We start from the raw sequence: 19,196 nt of genomic DNA, 5'->3' as shown, positions 1-19,196 counted from the left end.
TCTATTTAATCGTAAAAAAAATGTGATTCCACAGTGCAGTGGTAACCTGCAACTAAACCTAACGTGTGGCAGTCGAGGGTAAAAGCCAGGCGTCGACACGCTTTGTTTCGTGTTCGAGAGCCAGCCATTCAAAACAGTATTTAATAGCTTAAATACTGGGCGCGAAATCCAGAACTTTCATCATTATATATCACCAAATTAATATAAATTTTAAAAAAAAAAGTAAAAGCAGACATGACTTCCTAGTGGATTATTGAGTGACTTTCTTGTACGTGTTCCAAGCACAAGGTGATTCACATATTTCCGAATTAGGATGTTTCCAGGAACGCGTTGATTTTTCAAGGTGTCCTTCAAGATTTTTAGGACGCATACCACAAACTGCGGGCTGAATTATAAGATCTCAATGAAAAACAAACGACAAAGAAGGCATGCAGCTATAATTTTGAAATTATTGTTTCGAAAAGAGAGTCGAAAACAATTCAATAGGGACTACAGTAAACAGTCTCCGTGTGTATAAAAAAAGCGCTTGTCCAGTTGTTTGGTTATTCTAAAAAAACACATTGACTCATAGCGTATCCATTAGGGTACAAGAAAACCACTAGCCGAGACGACATTTCAAATTGCCTCTTCTGTTAAGAAAGCCAGATAATGCTTAGCAAGGCCTCATTAATGTCGAAATATATTAAAAGCGTATATATCGGTGATCGGCAATAGTGGTGGAGGCTTTCGGCAGTCGTTTTTCACTGATTCAGAACCAAAAAAAAAGCTCTCTTACGTTTTAACATCTGAACTTCACGCCTGAGTTCAGCTGAAGCAAACGATCTCTCCATTTCACTTGGCCTTTTATATTTTTCATTTAGAAAAAGAAGAAAACTAGACCTAAAAACGATGGTTGGAACCGTGCTTTTCACGCACTATTCCAACGCATCAGTTCGACACTTGTTTAATATAGTGGAAGGCAGCGTGATTGGAAAAAGCTTTAAACTTTGACACGTATGGCTATTTTAAAAGCACCCACTTCCGTGTCAACTACTGAACACGTATGTCTGCTGTAATAATCGCAAGCTCGTGTCTGGTACTCCGGTAAAGGAGCTCTCAAAAACGCAAAGTGCATCCTGATTTGTTTTCAATCCTGAAATAGATCGAACATTTCCGCATAGAAGCCTACGCTGCGTCTTTTATGCAGTTCATGCAAAATATATGTTTTGATACCTTTATATGGAACAGGGGTTCTAATGTATGACTTAATTGAGGTAATCCATTTATTCAGTAAGGCCATCTGATCAAACAGGATATTAAGAACCTGCAACCCTGTTGCGTATCCCTGTGAAGAATCGTACACAATTGAAAAGTCCTTTTCATAAAATAGGAGGTAATAACTAATATGATACAGCTTGTAGATATCTAAGTGTGAAGATATGACGCAACGTATTCGATGACAGTAAGAAGCCGTGTTTTTCGTGATGTTTATGAAGTTCGTTAGCATCCGGGCTTCTAACTACTTAGAAATTTCGCAAACATAGTGTTAGTCGAATGTTCGCAGTCAATAATAACAATAAAAGTGTAGTAATTTACGTTGTTAACAAATTTCAGATTAGGATTAACAAGCTACTTATCATCAAAGGTCTTCATCGATTTCAAAAGGGCAACCCAAAACATCTTCCACGCCCAAGATATCATCCTTGAATTTAGCATGTGACGAAAATGCAAGTGGGTCCATCTCTAGAGTCTGAACTGAGGATAAGATTTTGTTGAATAGTAGTAATTAAAATTACAACAGGCCTTTACGATGAGCTGACATCGCTTTTTGACCAACCAAATAGAATATATCCCTAGCACACTAGATTTAAGTCAGCCTAGGCGACGAAGGATTTATGTCAAACGTGTGTCCTATATTCGCAAGTTAAAAGACCAAATATATCCATCTCATATAAGAATAAAACTCTGGATCTGTACGTTTGTTTGCCTTTCGCCTCCACATCGCTCAAGCGGATTCTTTATGACTTGCTATCATCTTGATCTTTATGACTTCATTCAGGGAAAAGATGCGCGTAATTATATATCACTAATTTGGGCAAGCTGACCCATTTTCGACGATTTACCTTATAACAGTTAAAAGCCCAAAAAAGCTCCACGTTGGAAAGGTCCTTATTTACTTAAGTTCTACACAATAGTTACGCCACGGAGTGGACCAGATTTCCAATTATTTGCCTCATGAAAAATCTAACGCGAGGCAAAACCGTAAGCCCATTGAGTCCTAGTTGCGTACAGTGAGTGCATCGCCCACTCGCAGTTCTGTGGAGCTCGGGGTAATTCAGTCCCGTATGCTATAATAATCTTTAAGCAGGCTACATCGCTGAAGTATACGCGTCGAATTTAAGATGATAACAGTCGGTTGCTCTTGGATCACTTCGTTGAGTATGCTATTTACCATAGGCTCTATAGAGCAAATCCATATGGCGTCGACATATAGTAATTAGGTGCTTGGAAGGGCCTGATTCGGACACCCTAGGCATCAGTTTCCGTGCCTTCCTTATGCTGAGTATATTGAACCAGTAGCCATGGAAACATATGTCGAAACAAGCATGTATCAGATAGGGTCATAGACCTTATATCTTACGAATTTGCTATCTTGTTGAAAGATTGAGTGGCTGTCTGCTTGTAGAAGCGCGGTTAGCTAGTGTTTCGGAAGGACCGAATTTCCTATGAAAGTTTTGAACGAATAACGGAATCTTTGCCATCAGCTAAACTAAGCGATTGCGGGTTCATTGGTGAAAGATCAACTACCAATTTCAGAAACACTAGTTTGATTCTGTCCAGAGCAGTCAGATCTCGAAAGCTTATTTCTCCTAGATGATTGGAGTGCCATACGAGGCGTTCGGGGTCAATCTTTAAATTGAACAATTTGATTGCCGTTGCTAGAAATAACTTCTGCGGCTTGTTGACAGTAATCGTACTTGCTATCCGCTTTTGGACCATTTCTGTGATCTGCTTTGCCCGCTAAATCTTTGTTGATATTGGGGTAAGGTCAAAACACCTGAGCGAGTTTGTTTTCCCAGACGGTAAAAATTGAGTTTTCCTCTTCTTCTAAATTCGATGTCCCAAGTTTTGTCGACCTACATCAGCGACGTAATTATTCACGTTTGTGAGGGCCTGCTGCAGACGATGACAATTCTTGCTAAACATTACGGAATCATCCGCGTAAAAGATGATCCTTACATTAGAATGTTGTTCTTGCATAAATTTACTATGTATTCGCCGTCACGTTCCACGACCAATTCCTATCCTTTAACCAATTCCTTTTCCTCAGAAACGAAAGAACCTGTCCAGGTAAATCCTTCTAGCTGTTAAATGTACGTTATTATGAATCTCACTCACGGAAAAGCTAACAATCCATTAGAGCGAAGTGTATAAAACATGGCGGGTGCAATACCCATCACTCGAATCCTTATAAAGCGGCTTTCGCAATCTTCATCATGTGCGGCATGGAATTGTCGGAAAGAACCATGCATTTGCTTTGCATACCGGGTCGTTTTCGTTGAATAGCCTGATTCAACTAAGATGCAGCTAAGCCACAAGATTTTACAAAGCATATTGTATTTTCAAGCATTTCTCAATGCGCAAACCCTTCTATACTATAAAACACAAGTCACGCGTATGGGAACCCTCGTCGGATGGTAATCTGACTTAACGCTGGAACAGCCGAACCTCTCGAAGCAATATAGTCTTTTTTCAGCTTCTTTGACGTGGACACACAGCCTTACGTCACCGAAAGCAATTTTCCGTTGAAGCCTATCGTTGCGGTTGCGTCCTAGTTGGTGCAGAACGCGACGCTGAGGATCAATGAGAAGCCGTGTTTCCGTACGCGTTACACCCGATTTGTAACTCGTTCAGACTACTGATTTCTGAAAAATTGTATATATTCAAGATACCTGAGAAGAGGTTAATATTGGCCACTTATCTGCTCAGCCACTAGGCAGGCTGTTTATTATCCGAAGTTCTCATCTGACCTCAAATGACCGATCAGAATGAGGTATATAGTTTAAGCCCAAGATTTTATCTTTAGACTTTCAACCACTCTTATCAGTCATGGAGATTTTGCTAGACGCGGGACAAATATCCTGGGCTACCTAAGCAGCTTTCTCGCATTGACAAAAAGCGAAATAATGTACGTATCAAAAATACATGTTTTCGACTTAGAATATTAGCCTTTAAAGCTTAAACTCGATATAATTGTCTACTCATGAGCTAGCTGCAACAGATATAGAGAAAAAAAAAAAAAAAAAAAAAGACACCACTCTTGAATGATATATAGAAGTTTATAGAAATTAAACAGGTAAACGAAAAGGTTAACATTAAAAACAAGCAACCTAGTAGATTATCCATGTATTTTTTTACAGTCGATACATATCCTTCTATTGAAAGGTGTGACAGAAGCCTGCTTTGTATCTCGTTTGGTAATAAACAACTAGTGAAACCAACATAGTAATAAGCATGTACACGAATGCATTGTAGTAGGAGGCATCGTAGCAGCGGATGATCGAGACGCTTGATTTAATTCCATCTCGCCCAACTCAGTATTCGTTGAATTGTTTTGGGGGTCAATATTGAATGGTATAGCGTACGCAAGATACACATGTCCATTTCATAAAAAAAGATAAATCGACATGCTAAGTGGCTTTGAATGAACGTTATAATAACGTACACGGAAATTCCTTTTGTACCTCAATCGGATTCGCCATTCTACTGTGTGCACACATTTGTTTATAAATTACACAGTGTTTACAATAACCGTTTTCAGCGGTATATTGCATAAGTTTCAAAAAAAAAAGACAACTTCAACATACATAATTCCCCTAGCACGTCTAGCCGATCGTGCATGGTCATAGGGTAACGTGAATTATACCTTTACTACTACTAGGGTCATTTATCGCTGGCAAGGTTCCATTGACCATATAATAGCCTCATTTCTGCTCGATGGCAAGCAGATGCCAAACACAAATGCAAACCGGAACTCGGATAGAAAAGATACGATAATGTACGGTGCAATTCTACGTTGTGCTAGAAATAGTAACGAGAACATCTTAGAGCTTCAAAGACATTCCAGATTGACGCTTCTAGAGGGAAACGTTCGGAAAGCTTCACATTGTTGAAGCCAATCCATGTACTTGCAAAAGAAGAAATCAGCGACATTTTTGCATTGGTATCCATGCGCATAGACCTCCCTAACGAAGTATCATTTTACACAAATCTCATTTTCATAGATGTACAATTTTATAGGGCCTGAATAACAGAAGATCCTTCCGTGCGTAAAGATCTCAGTTTGTGTTTTCAACACAGTGACGTATAATACGTTTTCCCCTACCAAAACACAGACGAGTTCAATACGTGTACACTTGGACAGAATGCATTTGTCTTCTACTGCAAATATATATTAAAAAGCCAAGCGACTCATTTAGGTACAAATAACGTCTAAGAAAAATTAATTAAAATAGATACAAAATGCCATCGTTAATGTTATCGGAATGTTAAAGCGCCAATTTCGTTTACGGTGTTGACCATGGCCAGTTGGCAGGCCCTCCGATTGGGCATGTTGTTTTTAAAATAAGTACATTTCTCATGCACGTTATTTACGTAAATTCGTATAGATTTCTAATGACAATGGTGTTTTTGGCCATCACATAGCTATTGCACCAATAGAATAATAAATAAATTTCCACTATTTTGTGTCCGAGATAATTATACGTGTAACATATAAATGGATGGAGACATGCTAGTCAATGCACCGGTTTAGGAACATTTACAGATGTTGCTGATGAGTGTTTTCCCCAGCGAACGATTCTCGGCCTGAGCTCGAAAAATAAAAAAAGGGTATTGACAAAATATTACAGAAAGGCTCAGTGCGGTAGCATCGTTGCTGTAACTTAATGAGATCAAGTAATATTGTTAGGAAGCTGCTAAGTTGCTTGTCTTTCAAATTCCAACAAGCCCTTAACTTCAGTGGTGCCTGAACAATTCTGTGTACTAGTGCATTGATGATGACAGGGTACCTCTTGAACATAGCTACGCTGTGCGACGTCAGACCGGTAGTGATATGGCTCTTAGTAAATGGTAAATGGATGGGTCCTGGAATATTCACTCTACAGCCTGAAGTCTGACGGAACAGCAGTTATCGTCTGGTCGGTAAATCCCACCGAAAAAAAAGTGAACGTAGCCCGCGGTGGTCTCAGGTGGAAATATCTAGTAGCTACTAGTCAGCAGGATACAACGGTAGCCTGGAAGCCCGGAATGAAACCTGGCAGTGGCACGGACTGTTGTCAGATGCTTCTTGCGCGGCGCTATTGCCAGAAAACACCCAGCTCCCTCCAGGGGTCCCTTCCATCGCTAGTCTAGGCGTGTGTCCATCTGACTGACTTGAGAAACCAAAGGTTGACTGAATAATCCAAAAGGCGATAGTGGGCGCATCTGGCTAAAGAAAGTACCATTCTGTTCGGACCGCTCTGCTCGTTTCTCTGTCTTGTTCTACATTCACTCACTGCCTGCGTTTCCAAGTGCACTGTTATTATCTGCGCCACCAGCAGTATTTCTAAAGCATCCATCAGTGATGCCGCTGATTATGAAATCAGTAGTAATTGTACTTTTAGCTACGAGAGCGTGGGTGCTTGACCAGCAGAGTTATTGACAAGCTTGTAACCTGTAGACTTGCATACGGTTGTATGTTATGCATATGTATGTCTATATAGCAACTCGACATATTGTAACGATTATGCAGCACTTGTTTATTTGCTCTCACAATGCCTACCATGCACAGTACTATAAAGTGGGTCAACGTGAATTATTTTACTTAATGCATGTATTGAAACTGGGCTAATGTTTGTAGCATGTGCGTATTCTATGCACTTAGAAATACTAAACGATTTTGTCCGTCTGGTACATCATACCGGGTTGCACGGAATGAACACGATCAGGCACCAGCAGCTGGACTGCGGGCGGCAAGGCGAGGAGGGGGGCTAACTTGTACTATTACCACATTGTCATCGTCATCTGCACGTAAACACGGATGAAGGACAAAGACGACCGGTGAACCCTCAACGATTGGGACTCCCTAGGTCGGGTCGCCTAGACGGGAACAGCTGGAAGGGAAAAAGAGGATGTTCGTGCTGTCAGTGTTATCGCTGCTAACCGACTGTTGAGTGTGCAAGAGCGTGTCGCTGCTGATGCTACTGGTAGCGCCTGCTGTCGTCGTCGCCGTCAACGTATGAGATATCTGGATACAAAGACGGTGAGAGTCGAAACGATAGCGGAGGACGATGACAAGGAAATGAGTGGAAAAGAAAGGAACGCGCCTGGCCTGTGTTCTACTCCCGGAACTTCGTAGGGGAAAGAATCTACACAAAAAAGGAGCGCGAGAGAAAGACAGGTCGAGGGAATATTAAGTGAGAGTAGGGGCGTAATGTTCCGCAGTCGCCATGTATATATAAGTTTTCTTATAGGCTAAACATCTTCTCCGCTTTGCTGGACCTCTCCTCTCTCACCTCACAGACTTCCATCTGCGACCATCCTCGTCGAGTTCGTCCGCCGCCCGCTGGGGTCCATCACCCTATATTGTGCTAAACACAGCACGACAGCTGATGATGACCAACAATTGGACAAGAGAGATGGTGTCATATAATCACCGCGCCGACTCAGCACGCACGCGTCCATCTATAATTTCCGCAAGTGACGCGTAGAATATAATTTTATCTAAGCGCTCTTGTATCGTCTGCCTAGTACAGAACCGTCATTGCTACTTGATTACATATCCTTTCTGTTTGTTATAAATAACTGTTATTGCGAGGCGCAGTTAATGCCACACATAGAGGGCATGGTTCAAGGAACACAGTGGAACACATTATATCAACACTAGCTTGAGGTGATGTCTATGAATATACAGTCGGATTGCTATGTAGCGACCCTATCAGACTGCAAAAGCATACAGGGCAAATCATGACTAGAGAAAAAGATAGATCGGCTAGACCAGAAAGTTGTGTACGGGATTAAAGAGGAACAGATGAACGCATCGATCTCGTCGCATAGAGTCACGGAAGGCAGATAGGGCGGAGCTGCAGAGGCGGGGGCGACAGTTGTAGCTGGTGGCAAACGAAGCGAGATAACGGTGGGAAGAAAGATAAGAAACATGAAAGTTCCTCATGTACATAGACGACCGCCTACGCCGAGGCAAAGCGGCACATTGTATTGAAACACAGAGATTGCCTGGGTTACCAATGTCACTGGAGACCAGAGATTACCACCGTTGGCCATAAGATCAGTAATGACATAATGTGCTCGACCAATGCCAAGCTATTTCATCACGAAAGACAATGCCGTACAGAACGAATACGGAATATGCTATCTGTTTTAATTAAAGGAGCTAGGCTTAATTAGGGTTATTAGGTATGAATTGGCAGATGTTTTCCAGAGCTTGATTTACATTTACAGCTAATAACTTCACTTAATTTTTTCCTAACTTTATTCAATTATTACCTGATTATTACTTACAAATTATACGTAAACGCAAGTCGATTAGAAAAGCGAATTTCTTAATATTTTACAAAAAAAAAAAAAAAAAAAAGAGAGAGAGAAAAATAATCCTCTGATATAATATGGAAAGGTACATTTTAATTTATACAGGAAAAAAATGACCGTTAGTCCCTTTTCTGACAATACTGAATATGTAAAATATATCTTATTCGCTTTATCATAGTGTTATTTTACCACTATGGCAGGCTGTTACGAGATCTGCAATTGCTGGCTAGTTGTTAAACTATTACTCCAGCCAAATAAAGACCAAAAAGAATTATTCTATATGACCCTAAACTATTGAGTAACATTATTTGATCTATGCGACAAATTCGTCAATATTTAGTTCCCGTTAGGATTTAGTTGTAGTCAAACGAATTTTTGTGATATTTGCAGCCTATACACAATGTATATTTAAGTACGGTATCTGCAAATGATGGCAGGTACTTGTTATACTTCCTGCTTTCTAAATACGATATAGATACAAAAAAAAAAAAAAAGGCGCGCTATAACATTGCTGAATGTTTCGAAATTAAATACAGGCTGTAATATATCGTAAAAGGCATCCAATAAAGTCAGAGATACACAATGTCATTTTTAACGAATTATTTAAATACCTCAATATAAGATATACCTCGATACATTGAAATATTCCAACGTAAAAACCGTAAACTGCAAGCCTGTGTCCTAGGTTCAATCAGAAGGATTTCGATTCATATGTTCGCATGTTTAATGAACTAGTGGCATCAAGAAGGGTGACAAGCTAATGTCATATATATACCTGTTTCTAGGAGACAAATGGTTGATCATAAATGGATGAAAGTGAAACTAAAAATAATTCTTATTTTGGCCTTTTGTTCATGTAAACTTTTCAGTGAACTTATTCAGTAAAGTTATTTCGTTTGCGTTCGCTTAACGGGATCATTGTATAGACGTCTACTGCGCGGAAGGTCTAGCAAGACGGGTAATAGCGGCAGCGAAGAAATGTCTGCATATATTTACAAAATGAAATACATGATCAACGCTAATCTGATTCGAGCAGTGCCTTTCTATGGGATCATCCTTAATAGGCAACACCGAGGAGTTAGTCTTCGGTGTCCCGATAATGACATGGTAATTTATGCGTATTGCTTAGTTTGAGTGAACCTCTTCGGAAGCTCATATGCCGGGTAACATGTGTCAGACTCATAAGGATTAAAAAAAAGTCACAACAGTTCTTTTGCAAAAATTTTATGCAAGCAACCGTCCACAAGTAAAATGGGAGACTAGTCAAAGGTTGATATTTGTTAAAAAAAAAAAAACAAACGGGTTCCGTGCAGTCTATTTTAGATTTACGTATTCTTTAAAGTGAACGTTAGTGTCACACGACTGCCTTCTATAGTTCGTCACAATATCAAGTACTCCAAATAACGTGCTTCCAAATATACGTATACAAACCAAACCAGAAAAAAAATTAGCTTGCCACAGTAGATAACAGATAAAGGAGACATAAAAAATTATATATAATATATATATATATATGCTTATTTTAAACCTCTACCTACTTGAGTGACACCTTCGGCCTACACTGTATATGCGTAGAGTGCGCCAAGAGTCTGTATTCTATCTCAATAGTCCCGAAAACAAAAGCGGTCTTTTCTGTGTATTGTTATCGTGATTGTCCAGCTCACCCAGATGTCTTCCCCAGAGACTGTTTAGACAGCCTGATCGATTTCGCATAGTTTTAAGGTATCAGTTCATGGACATGGTAAATATTGTGGGTTCATCTTGTTCTTCGCGTGAGAAGATGGTTTTAAGTAGATTGCTCGTTTTGTGACCCCCCTATTGTTGAAACTATAGGTTATCTGGATTCAATGCCTCTAATTTGCTCGATCGACATAAGCACCTCTTGGCCTGAAATGTGGTCAAATTTCAGGGCATAACGATGTATTGAGGTCTCTAGATAGGTATACACATTGCACAGTACTATGCCGATGTCGTGATCTGCTTAAGGCCCCTTGCCCTACTATATCTACGAGCGAGCCAGTTGGTTTAAATTTCTTAGTCAATAAGTTCGCTGTTACCTTCGTCAACAAGAAGTATTCGATGCGACAGTTCTAACTTATTATCATAACCCATCTCGCATTCCACTGATAAACATTGATAGGCATTGTTTCTACACTATAATGTTACATGGTCGCTGTGTTTATAACACGATGGTCTGCCAACCTTGCACGAACAGGGTTTACAGAGGGAACAAACCAATATTTGGACAAGTTTATTGTTATCTAGTATTTGGTAACGATTAGCCGCGCATTTAGGAAATCACTACGGACAAACGTACATCTTCATTTGTTAACGTAAGCTAACTAGTTTACTGATCAACCTGTTTTTTACTTTTTAAAGCGGTCTAATCAATTTGGTTATTATTATGTTTTTTTTTCGCTTAATTTCATTTGGAACGCATCAGGCATGCTCGATTTGTGCAAACTAGTGGTTAGGGTAACGGCGCCAACTGGATAATCTATGAGCCTGAAAATGGACTGCAGCGCCAAAATTTTACCTCCCGTACAGCAAAAATATGAATGATAAAAAAGGATTTTGATTTAAATTTTTCATGCCAAGATGATCCAATCCCTCATCCATAAGCACTTCCAGGCAACAAATCAATAAAGCCGATTTAATAAGGCCACGCTTAGATAAATTTACAGAATTGCAAATCGGTAGAATTAGTACTATCGTGCTCTAGGACAAAGGACATATGGCTTGTTGTGAATCGCAAATTACACGGTGAAATATCTTGGCAGTCGATTGGCTAATTCTACAACGGTTTCTATCTAAATACGGTTTTGCTCATTGTTGTTGGTCCTGACGGTCTCAAAGTAACAGTTAACAAACGTTTCGTTTGAAAAAAAATATACTATTTAATTTACACTGCGAAAATTTCACTTGATTCGGAACCGATGTCAAGCCCACCTGTGGGTCTAATCGTACAGCTTCAGTAACGTGCCATAGTGTAATTTTCTATGTAATCTTAATAGAAATCGATTGTCAGTTTCAGATCTACCATTAAGTACCCTCTTGGTAAAGTTCTGTAAATATTGATGAGTCAGTGAACGCTGTATTGGTCTTTTAAAGCCATCTTTCACGTAACAGAAAAAAAATACCTAGCCCATTTGCCGTTTATTTCAGCTTCGTAACAAATAGTCAAACACAGTATTAATATTGTGCTATTTAAACGGTCTCATAGGTTGAGACCAGCAACGCGAATCTGTCAACGTAGAGTTTTGTAAGCGTCCCTGGGCGGCTATACAAAATACGCACCCCTAACTCTCGGGGGAAACGACTAATCAGTAAACACTAGCAGTGTAAAATTCATTTTGGTATTAATAAAACTTCAGACACATATTATAATTATCATAATGATGGCGATCATTATCATTACTATTATTTTGTCCACCTTCTACCGCTTCTACTACAAATAATGGTTACGTGATACTTGGGATTAGAGATACGTTTGTACTTTTTTTTTTTTTTTTTTTTCACTATAATAATGATTAATACCCTACGCACATATGCTTTTCTAGGAGAAACAGTAGCACCAGCGATTTCTAAATGTACAAAGCTAATGGTAATGGACCATGGTTGTTAAACAAGACCGCCTTTATGTCGCTATACCATTGTAACAGTAACAACTATTCTGTTATGGTAGTGCTAGAGTCACCTCAAACAGCAGCTGGGAAAGGTCAATCTTTCCTTTACAGAGATGCGATAAGATCACCTTTTTACCTGAATCTGGACTCTGCGACGTCCCCACTTACCAAATCACTAAGTGAAGGCATTAGCAGTAAAAGTAGCTGGTCAGGGTCACGCCTTCGTATGTATATGTTGTTCGATTGTTCAATGTATAGCTTGGTCGAATATGATAGAATACTACCCTAAAACATGTTAGATTTCTACAATAACCGTGATAGATTTTGAAGCAAAACTGTAATAATTTATCTGTTTTATAGATAGTTAATTCAAGACGTGTCAGTATCGAATCTTTTTACCAACAGTTATTCACGGCTTTTAGATTATTTCCTTATTTTATCGCATCTATTGTAATATGGGTGTGAAGATTCGTCTGACGTTTACTTGACGCGATGTTTTCATCTCGGCCAGCCAGTAGGTTTAACTTTACGGCCCGCCCACTAGACCTTTCCGTGGTCCAAATCGAATTTATTGTCGCAATTTACATGTTCCCCCTGTGATTATGCAAACGTCTCCTTAAGAGTACGAGTGGGCGGGTAAGTTAACGGTGTTATGTCGAAACTTGTTGGACTCCCGCTTAATGACGCTCCATACATAGTAATTCATTTGAATATGTGTTCTTCCGAAGATATGCTTGCATTCTCTAATCCCGCACTAATTAACTTATATGAGCCAGTACACTACCTTCTGGAAAATGTACGGACTTCTTTCAAACATTTCAGCATTTACAGTAGCATAACAGTTTGTAGAACATACAGATAAACATATTCGTGGTACGCTCGTTTTTCCTGAACAAATATGGCGGGACGACGTCTCCTTCAAAGGACACCACACTCAGAGTATAAACTTTGACCGAAAATTTACTTCTACTCACAAAAGATAAATACTCTAGCTCGTAAACAGGTCAGTGATTACCTTTGTGGTTTATTTTTGCATCGACGATAAAAAAATTCTAATGAGAAAAAATCGAGAAGGAAGTGCTGTTTCATTCTTAAAGGAATCGAGTAGCAAACTACAATGGTAAGACATCCTGGTTTTGTTGTCCACAGAGAGCGTTTGTCTGGCTTCTTTAACATATAGTATGTACCGAAATATTCATGAACCATAAATGACATTGTACACAAAATCATATTAAATTTCTTCATTACAGCCCTCATCGAGAGGAATCATTAAAAATACATCTTTGGTACGCAGTGATTAGCTTTGTACGTCGCACTTTTCTATGATGGATTTCCATCGTGGTTTCTTTGATTGCAAACTCAACGGTCCATGCCCTTGGGAGTTTCCATGTTGCTTCCAAAAAGTTAAAGGAAATTTTGCATATGACAAAGAAGAAGGCCCTCAAAAACCTCGAAATTCATAATAATGCAAAAAGCCATTTTCGATAATTATGGATTTTCAGTGCAGAATTTAAAAGCTATTCTCGAGAGAAGAAATCCTGTTACTAACTGGGTGGTCGTTAGTCTTTTCGGGAAATTATGCATCCTGTTGCATTTATCGCAGCTTTTAACCGTATCATAAAGGTATCGACTCTTGGCGTAATTCCGCCATTTTTTAAAAACTGTTTTGTTACTTTTGCTGACTGCACCGTGTGACATGTGGTGTCCTCTATATAAAAGGAGGCTGAAGCAGTGCGCTGTGCGATAGGTCCAGAAGTACTTCACGCATCCACTGGCCCTAAGGTTTCATGCGATAAATGTAATCACATCTTGAAGCGTAGAATGTAACTAGTCGCTTACCTGAACCGTTTTTGCAAACCTAGGAAGCTGCTTAAAGCTTTATATTAAGATATCGAATAAACAGGAACAGAAGCAGCTGTGTAACAACTAACAAAGCAAGCGTTTCCTACGTCCAGCTAATATTAGTCCTACACTTGGACAAAATGAATCTAACAATCACTTTGAACTCGTCAGAGATTAGAACCAGTGAGGTAGAATGGATACTTTCTATAAATATACATATGTATTTTGCCGTTTTTAAATTAAATTTATTCAATTCCAGACATGCTGTGATCCACATCTGCTTGAACCATCCTATTATCCTGTATCTAGTACTCTTGCAGAATACTTTTCCAGCTATGAGCATAATTTCCCTAGATGTAAGCTTTTGTGTGTTAGGTATTACTTTTATGGTCATCGTATTATCTTCACTGGCTCCCAACAGGGTTGCACCAACCAAGGTTGCACCAACAGTTGTTCCTTGGGACGGGTTTTTTTTCTCATATATTATATGCACTTCTCCGCTCTTTCAATTGTTCTGTTTACGTTTTGTATTTGCTCGGTTTCCTTCGACAGGAGTCGTTCCTTGCGAAGGGCGGCACTTGTGAGAGTCGATCGTGGCAGTGGTGGATAGCGTACAATCTTAGTCATATCAGAAACACCGGCAGCAGATCTTGTTGCTGCTCCTCCGTTGAGATATGAAAGAGACTTTACGGGTGAAGACTGCGAAAGTGGACGCAACACCATAGACGCTTAACACAAAACCGGCAATGTTATAGCAATGGTTATCACAACACTGTCCTATTATATCTCGGTGGCGAGCCTATTTTGTCCCGTTTTGTCTGCATATTGGCTATGCTTTGGCGGTCGCGGCAGCGGCTTTGGAAAAAGAAAAATGGAAGGACAGCAGTAATATGGTACAGCAGTAGTAGCGTATCGCAAGCATAGCCCTCGGATTATTGAAACAGATGAAAATACCGCTCTGTCCTTGCTAGGACAAAATGCCCACGCCAGACTTTCCGCGAATACCGATTCTCTCGGTGATACTAGCGGAGCGACAAATAGGACTATTTCAGCTTAAGCAGACCGTAACGGTCCTTTTTCTTCGCAAAAGCTCTTCGTCAGGACCATATATAATATTTCATATACTAACGAACCACAAGCAAAAAGCATATGTATAGCTATTTAAAAAAAAAGGCTTAGTCAAATTAACTATCAAAATCTAGAATTGAAAGCTAGGAAATTCAGATTAGCGTTGAGCGACTGCTAATATAGGATATTAGACGGAAGTTGTAGCTGAAGCTTATTTTGCAGCATTTCAATAAAAGAAGGCATCTTTGTTGAACGCCTAAATACTACGATTGCAACTGGTGACAAATAAGTAAGAAGGGCAAATGACTATTCGCTAGCGCTAACTCGACGTACAAACGTGTACAGCATACTGCTCTGAAGATGATCAAGTCTATTATAAGACATATTGCATGTCAATTCGATATCAGAAAGCCTGTTGTAAGTATTAAGGTAGGAAGTAAAACGAAAATTCATAGAAATCTATGTGTCGAGTGTAATCCTTTCGAAGCCCCCTCGTAGGTATTTTTCAACATTGTTGGAAGCATACATATCGGGAGCATACCTAACGACACCACACAGGACCACAATATACAAATTCGGAATAGACAGTTTCACGTTGAAGTTCTGAGCGTTTGTTTATAGAGCACAGGAGTATCATCTTGCGAATTGGTTGAAGGTTGTTTTACAACTGAGGAAGTCGAGATTTCGACTGACTATAAGATCAATATTACAAACTATTTTAATCATAGGTCTATAAAAGCATAGGTCGTAACACTCTTAGGCACAGAAAGGCCATCTGCGTGGCAGCTGTATTATTCCTAGATCTCGAAGCTAGTGCTTACTAACCTCGCTAGCAACATCAACACTAGTGTGAGTTTGAGGGTACATCATTGAATCTGTACGAGGGCCATCGGATCTCAGCGTCGCCAAATCTAAAACGGAAACACGAAGCGGTGTAGCGTGAAAGGCATGAATATTCTAGCCGGGACTATATAATAGCGGGAAATAATATAATAGCGGGGACTAACTGAATTTGTAATCGTATGTAACGGTTCTATATCTAAGTTTCGAACCAACTGGCTGTACACTTGTCCAAGCACTATATGCGATGCGTTTAAACGGGTGAAATATGGCTGATCCCGCCAAATGCGTGAGAAAACCGTAGTACATATCGTAGAGGATTTTGCGACGGCTTAAAGAAATACTCCAGTCATGAATCATTGTTAGTGATGGGATGCATATAGAAAGACCTCTTCAAAGACCACGCTTACCGTTATCAAGTAAACCAAAAAAATCAATAAATTGCTCAGTGGGGGGGTATCGATAGACGTGTCTAGTATAAAACAGGTGATGCTAAATTGTGCGACGAGTCTGTTCCTATTATTTCCTTTGAACACCAGGATCACTACAGGATGAACGAGTAGGGAGAAAAATTCAACTTATAAATTAATAACACTCAAACATTAAAATTAAAATAAAACCTTGGGGAAGGACACTAAAGCGAAGGTGCATAGGAAACGTAATGAAATTTTCAAACATTTGCACTACAAGCGGCAAAATTGCTAACTAAATCAGGATCGTACGTCAATAAAAGGCCTAAGGAGGCGATTCATACAGGCCTGACTATTCGCATGAATTTATTAAAGAGAATGAAGTTGATAAGACAACTAAAACTGCAGACAAATCAGCAAGTATAGGATAGAGACCTTAAATCACATATACCCTACCACGGAATCGGCACGCAGAGTTGCTCTCGTATGATGCCAATAGAGAATCAACTTGCAATTGTTACCTTCCACCATACTAGATTCATATCACTTACGATGAAACTGGAATTCAACATAGATACGTGCTTAATGCTATAGGTATGACGTGTGGTCTAATGAAAAGGGAAAGTTCAATGTAACTGAATTTTCCTTATTATGCCTTGCAAACGTTGGCTCGAGAAATAGACTAGCGCAATTTAAGCAGCTCTGAACGTATGAACTTTCCCCAACTGAGACTTTGATGGAGAACAAGACTTTTTCATTAACGTCAACTGCTCTAAAACCGGTTTGTTCTTAACTTTCTGACGGCGTTAATAAAAATACCTTGGAAATGACAATTCGTGTTCAGTAATCTATTCCTGATCAGTAGCCAAAATCCCAAAGCAATAAAATCTAATACCGACATTAATATTTGTCCTCTCTTTGAACCATACTGTTTGGCATTACGATACGCGTTAGGCACACCTGCGTAAAGAGTAGTATTATTACAGAGTATCACAGCAGAATCTTAAAAAGGTGCCCTCAACATAAACATAGGCTGGTGTAGGTGTGCAAGAAGCCTACCAGAGGGATAAAATTCACGAAACGTATGAGGACTATGTGTGTGGCATCTGAAACTTATGTAAGCAATGGCCTGACCAGCAGTAGAATCCTCATTGATAAAGATAGAAGAATAATCTGGAAACAACGTACAATACGCTGGAAAACGAGCGTAACGGTAAACTGAAATACTTCAGCGAATAGTATTCCATGCAGGACCGGGCAAGCATGACGAAAGTTTGTGCTCTTGTCATATTAAGTAGTAATATGTTAACCTTGTTAAGTGATAAAAATATCTGGTGACCACGGGGCGATTCTGATGCTTATTAGGGTGGAAACGACTATCCACTGCAGAGCTGTGATGAATGATGAAGCGGATGCGTCGGTAGTAGGGGATGGTCGGAGTACGACGCGTTGAAGGAAGAGGCTAAATATAATGAACTAATTGTTACAGAAATAGTGGTAATACGAAAATGTTTATAACCAATGATGGAGAAACTGTAAAAAGAAACAAAGTAATGATCACTACTTACGCATTTCTATTGTGTTCGCACTCTGTTGAATGCTACTACCCTTTGGGAGAACATGTACCGAGAAGTTAACGTTCTCTATTGCACGCTTCACGTACACATGTGTAGAATCACATGCGCTCAGCTCGATACAAGCCCGCTATGAAGTTCAATACGCTTGTGCCAACATACGCAAATAGAATTTTGTACTGGCTCACATTGTTTTGCTAGAATACCCCTTGCAAAGGCGCCGTCTGGCAGCCGCGGACGGGTGTGTGGATTAGTGGAAAGCTCGCATCGATAAAATAGAATGCAAAAGGCCATGTTGGCAAATGTGTTGATGTACAGGTAAATAAATCAATAGCTATGTAGGTGAAAGGCGCACTTTTTAAGGACGATGCAGTTAAATGCAAACGAAACAAAAGTAAGCTCTTGTTTTCAAGATTTACGGAATACGGTTGCGGTGCTATCGTAGTCCCTGTAAGAGACAAACGACCCCCAACAAATTCAGGCGAGTCGTTTGCGTCTGTTTACTCATCGACATTATTAATTTGTAGAAGTGTAAAAAAAAGGCGATAATCCAACACGTAGATAATTTACTTCGCCTATCTGTATACATGGTTCTTCCTTTTATCAGCAGAACTTGGTTTGTTTTTGTGGCCTTCTAGAAAAAAGTGCATCATATACTGCGCACAGATATTCTTCGACATATATGTCGATGCCAAAAAAGAAAAAGTTTAACATAAACTATTTCTCAACAGGATGCTCGTGCACAAGTCGAGAAAAGTGGCTGGAATGAGCTTGGAAGAGCAGGCTTGCCAGCACTAGCGTTTCAAAGACTGTCTCGTTCTAACGGCAGCCACTCGGCGGGTGTCGAGCCAAAACTGCTTTATGGCATATGGAGCAACGGGACTCCTATGTAGGTACAACACATTCAAAATACAACGATAATAGTATTTTAAAGGTTATAGAGGAAATCAATTCGGGTATCTAGCCAGCATCGTTTATTGATTAGTTGAGCAGATTGATGTTGATTATATGGAAGCAATATACAATAAGTTGTGAGTTTAGAGACGTCTGCTAATTAAAGTTCAGGAACTAAACTTAGTGTCGTTCTAACCTTGCTTAAACTGTGTTTATTTAGGTATGACGAAATTTTAAAAAAGTTTATTTGACAAACAAATTTGGGATTTGGTCCCTATTGTGCACTCGGAGCTGAAAAGTGGTACGAAAATTAGGTAATAAAAACACTACTGCTACATCACCGAAATAGGGGTGATTATGTAGATAAGAATTTGATA

The 19,196-nt window shown here is 39.6% G+C and overlaps 1 protein-coding gene and 1 long non-coding RNA gene across 5 annotated transcripts in view; one reads left to right on the top strand and one right to left on the bottom strand.

The window, feature by feature from the left end:
* The window catches only part of LOC111262837 (uncharacterized), a 36,373-nt gene extending 18,364 nt beyond the window's left edge, over positions 1-18,009 (bottom strand). Inside the window, exons 1-3 of one of the 4 annotated variants that reach the window (XR_002681882.2) lie at positions 17,920-18,009; positions 15,927-16,012; positions 14,267-14,761 (exon numbers count right to left, since the gene is read on the bottom strand). Coding sequence is in view for 3 of the 4 variants with exons in the window: in XM_022837422.2 (XP_022693157.1) it covers positions 14,517-14,732; positions 15,927-16,012; positions 17,920-17,923 (306 nt within the window). In the remaining variant the exon portion in view is untranslated. Of the gene's footprint in view, positions 1-14,266; positions 14,762-15,926; positions 16,013-17,661; positions 17,758-17,919 lie in introns of those variants that run through there. The other 3 variants (XM_022837422.2, XM_086969335.1, XM_086969336.1) reach the window with 3 other exon arrangements.
* Positions 18,010-18,296: 287 nt separating this feature from the next.
* Positions 18,297-19,019, top strand: LOC147753146 (uncharacterized). Its single transcript, XR_015312063.1, has 2 exons — positions 18,297-18,406; positions 18,657-19,019. It is a non-coding gene; the product is annotated as an uncharacterized LOC147753146 (long non-coding RNA).
* The last annotated feature ends 177 nt before the right edge of the window (positions 19,020-19,196 follow it).

Source organism: Varroa jacobsoni, unplaced genomic scaffold (genome assembly GCF_002532875.2).
Source record: "Varroa jacobsoni isolate VJ856 unplaced genomic scaffold, vjacob_1.0 scaffold_706, whole genome shotgun sequence".
NCBI lineage: Eukaryota > Metazoa > Arthropoda > Arachnida > Mesostigmata > Varroidae > Varroa > Varroa jacobsoni.
This window is presented reverse-complemented; position numbering and strand designations above follow the sequence as displayed.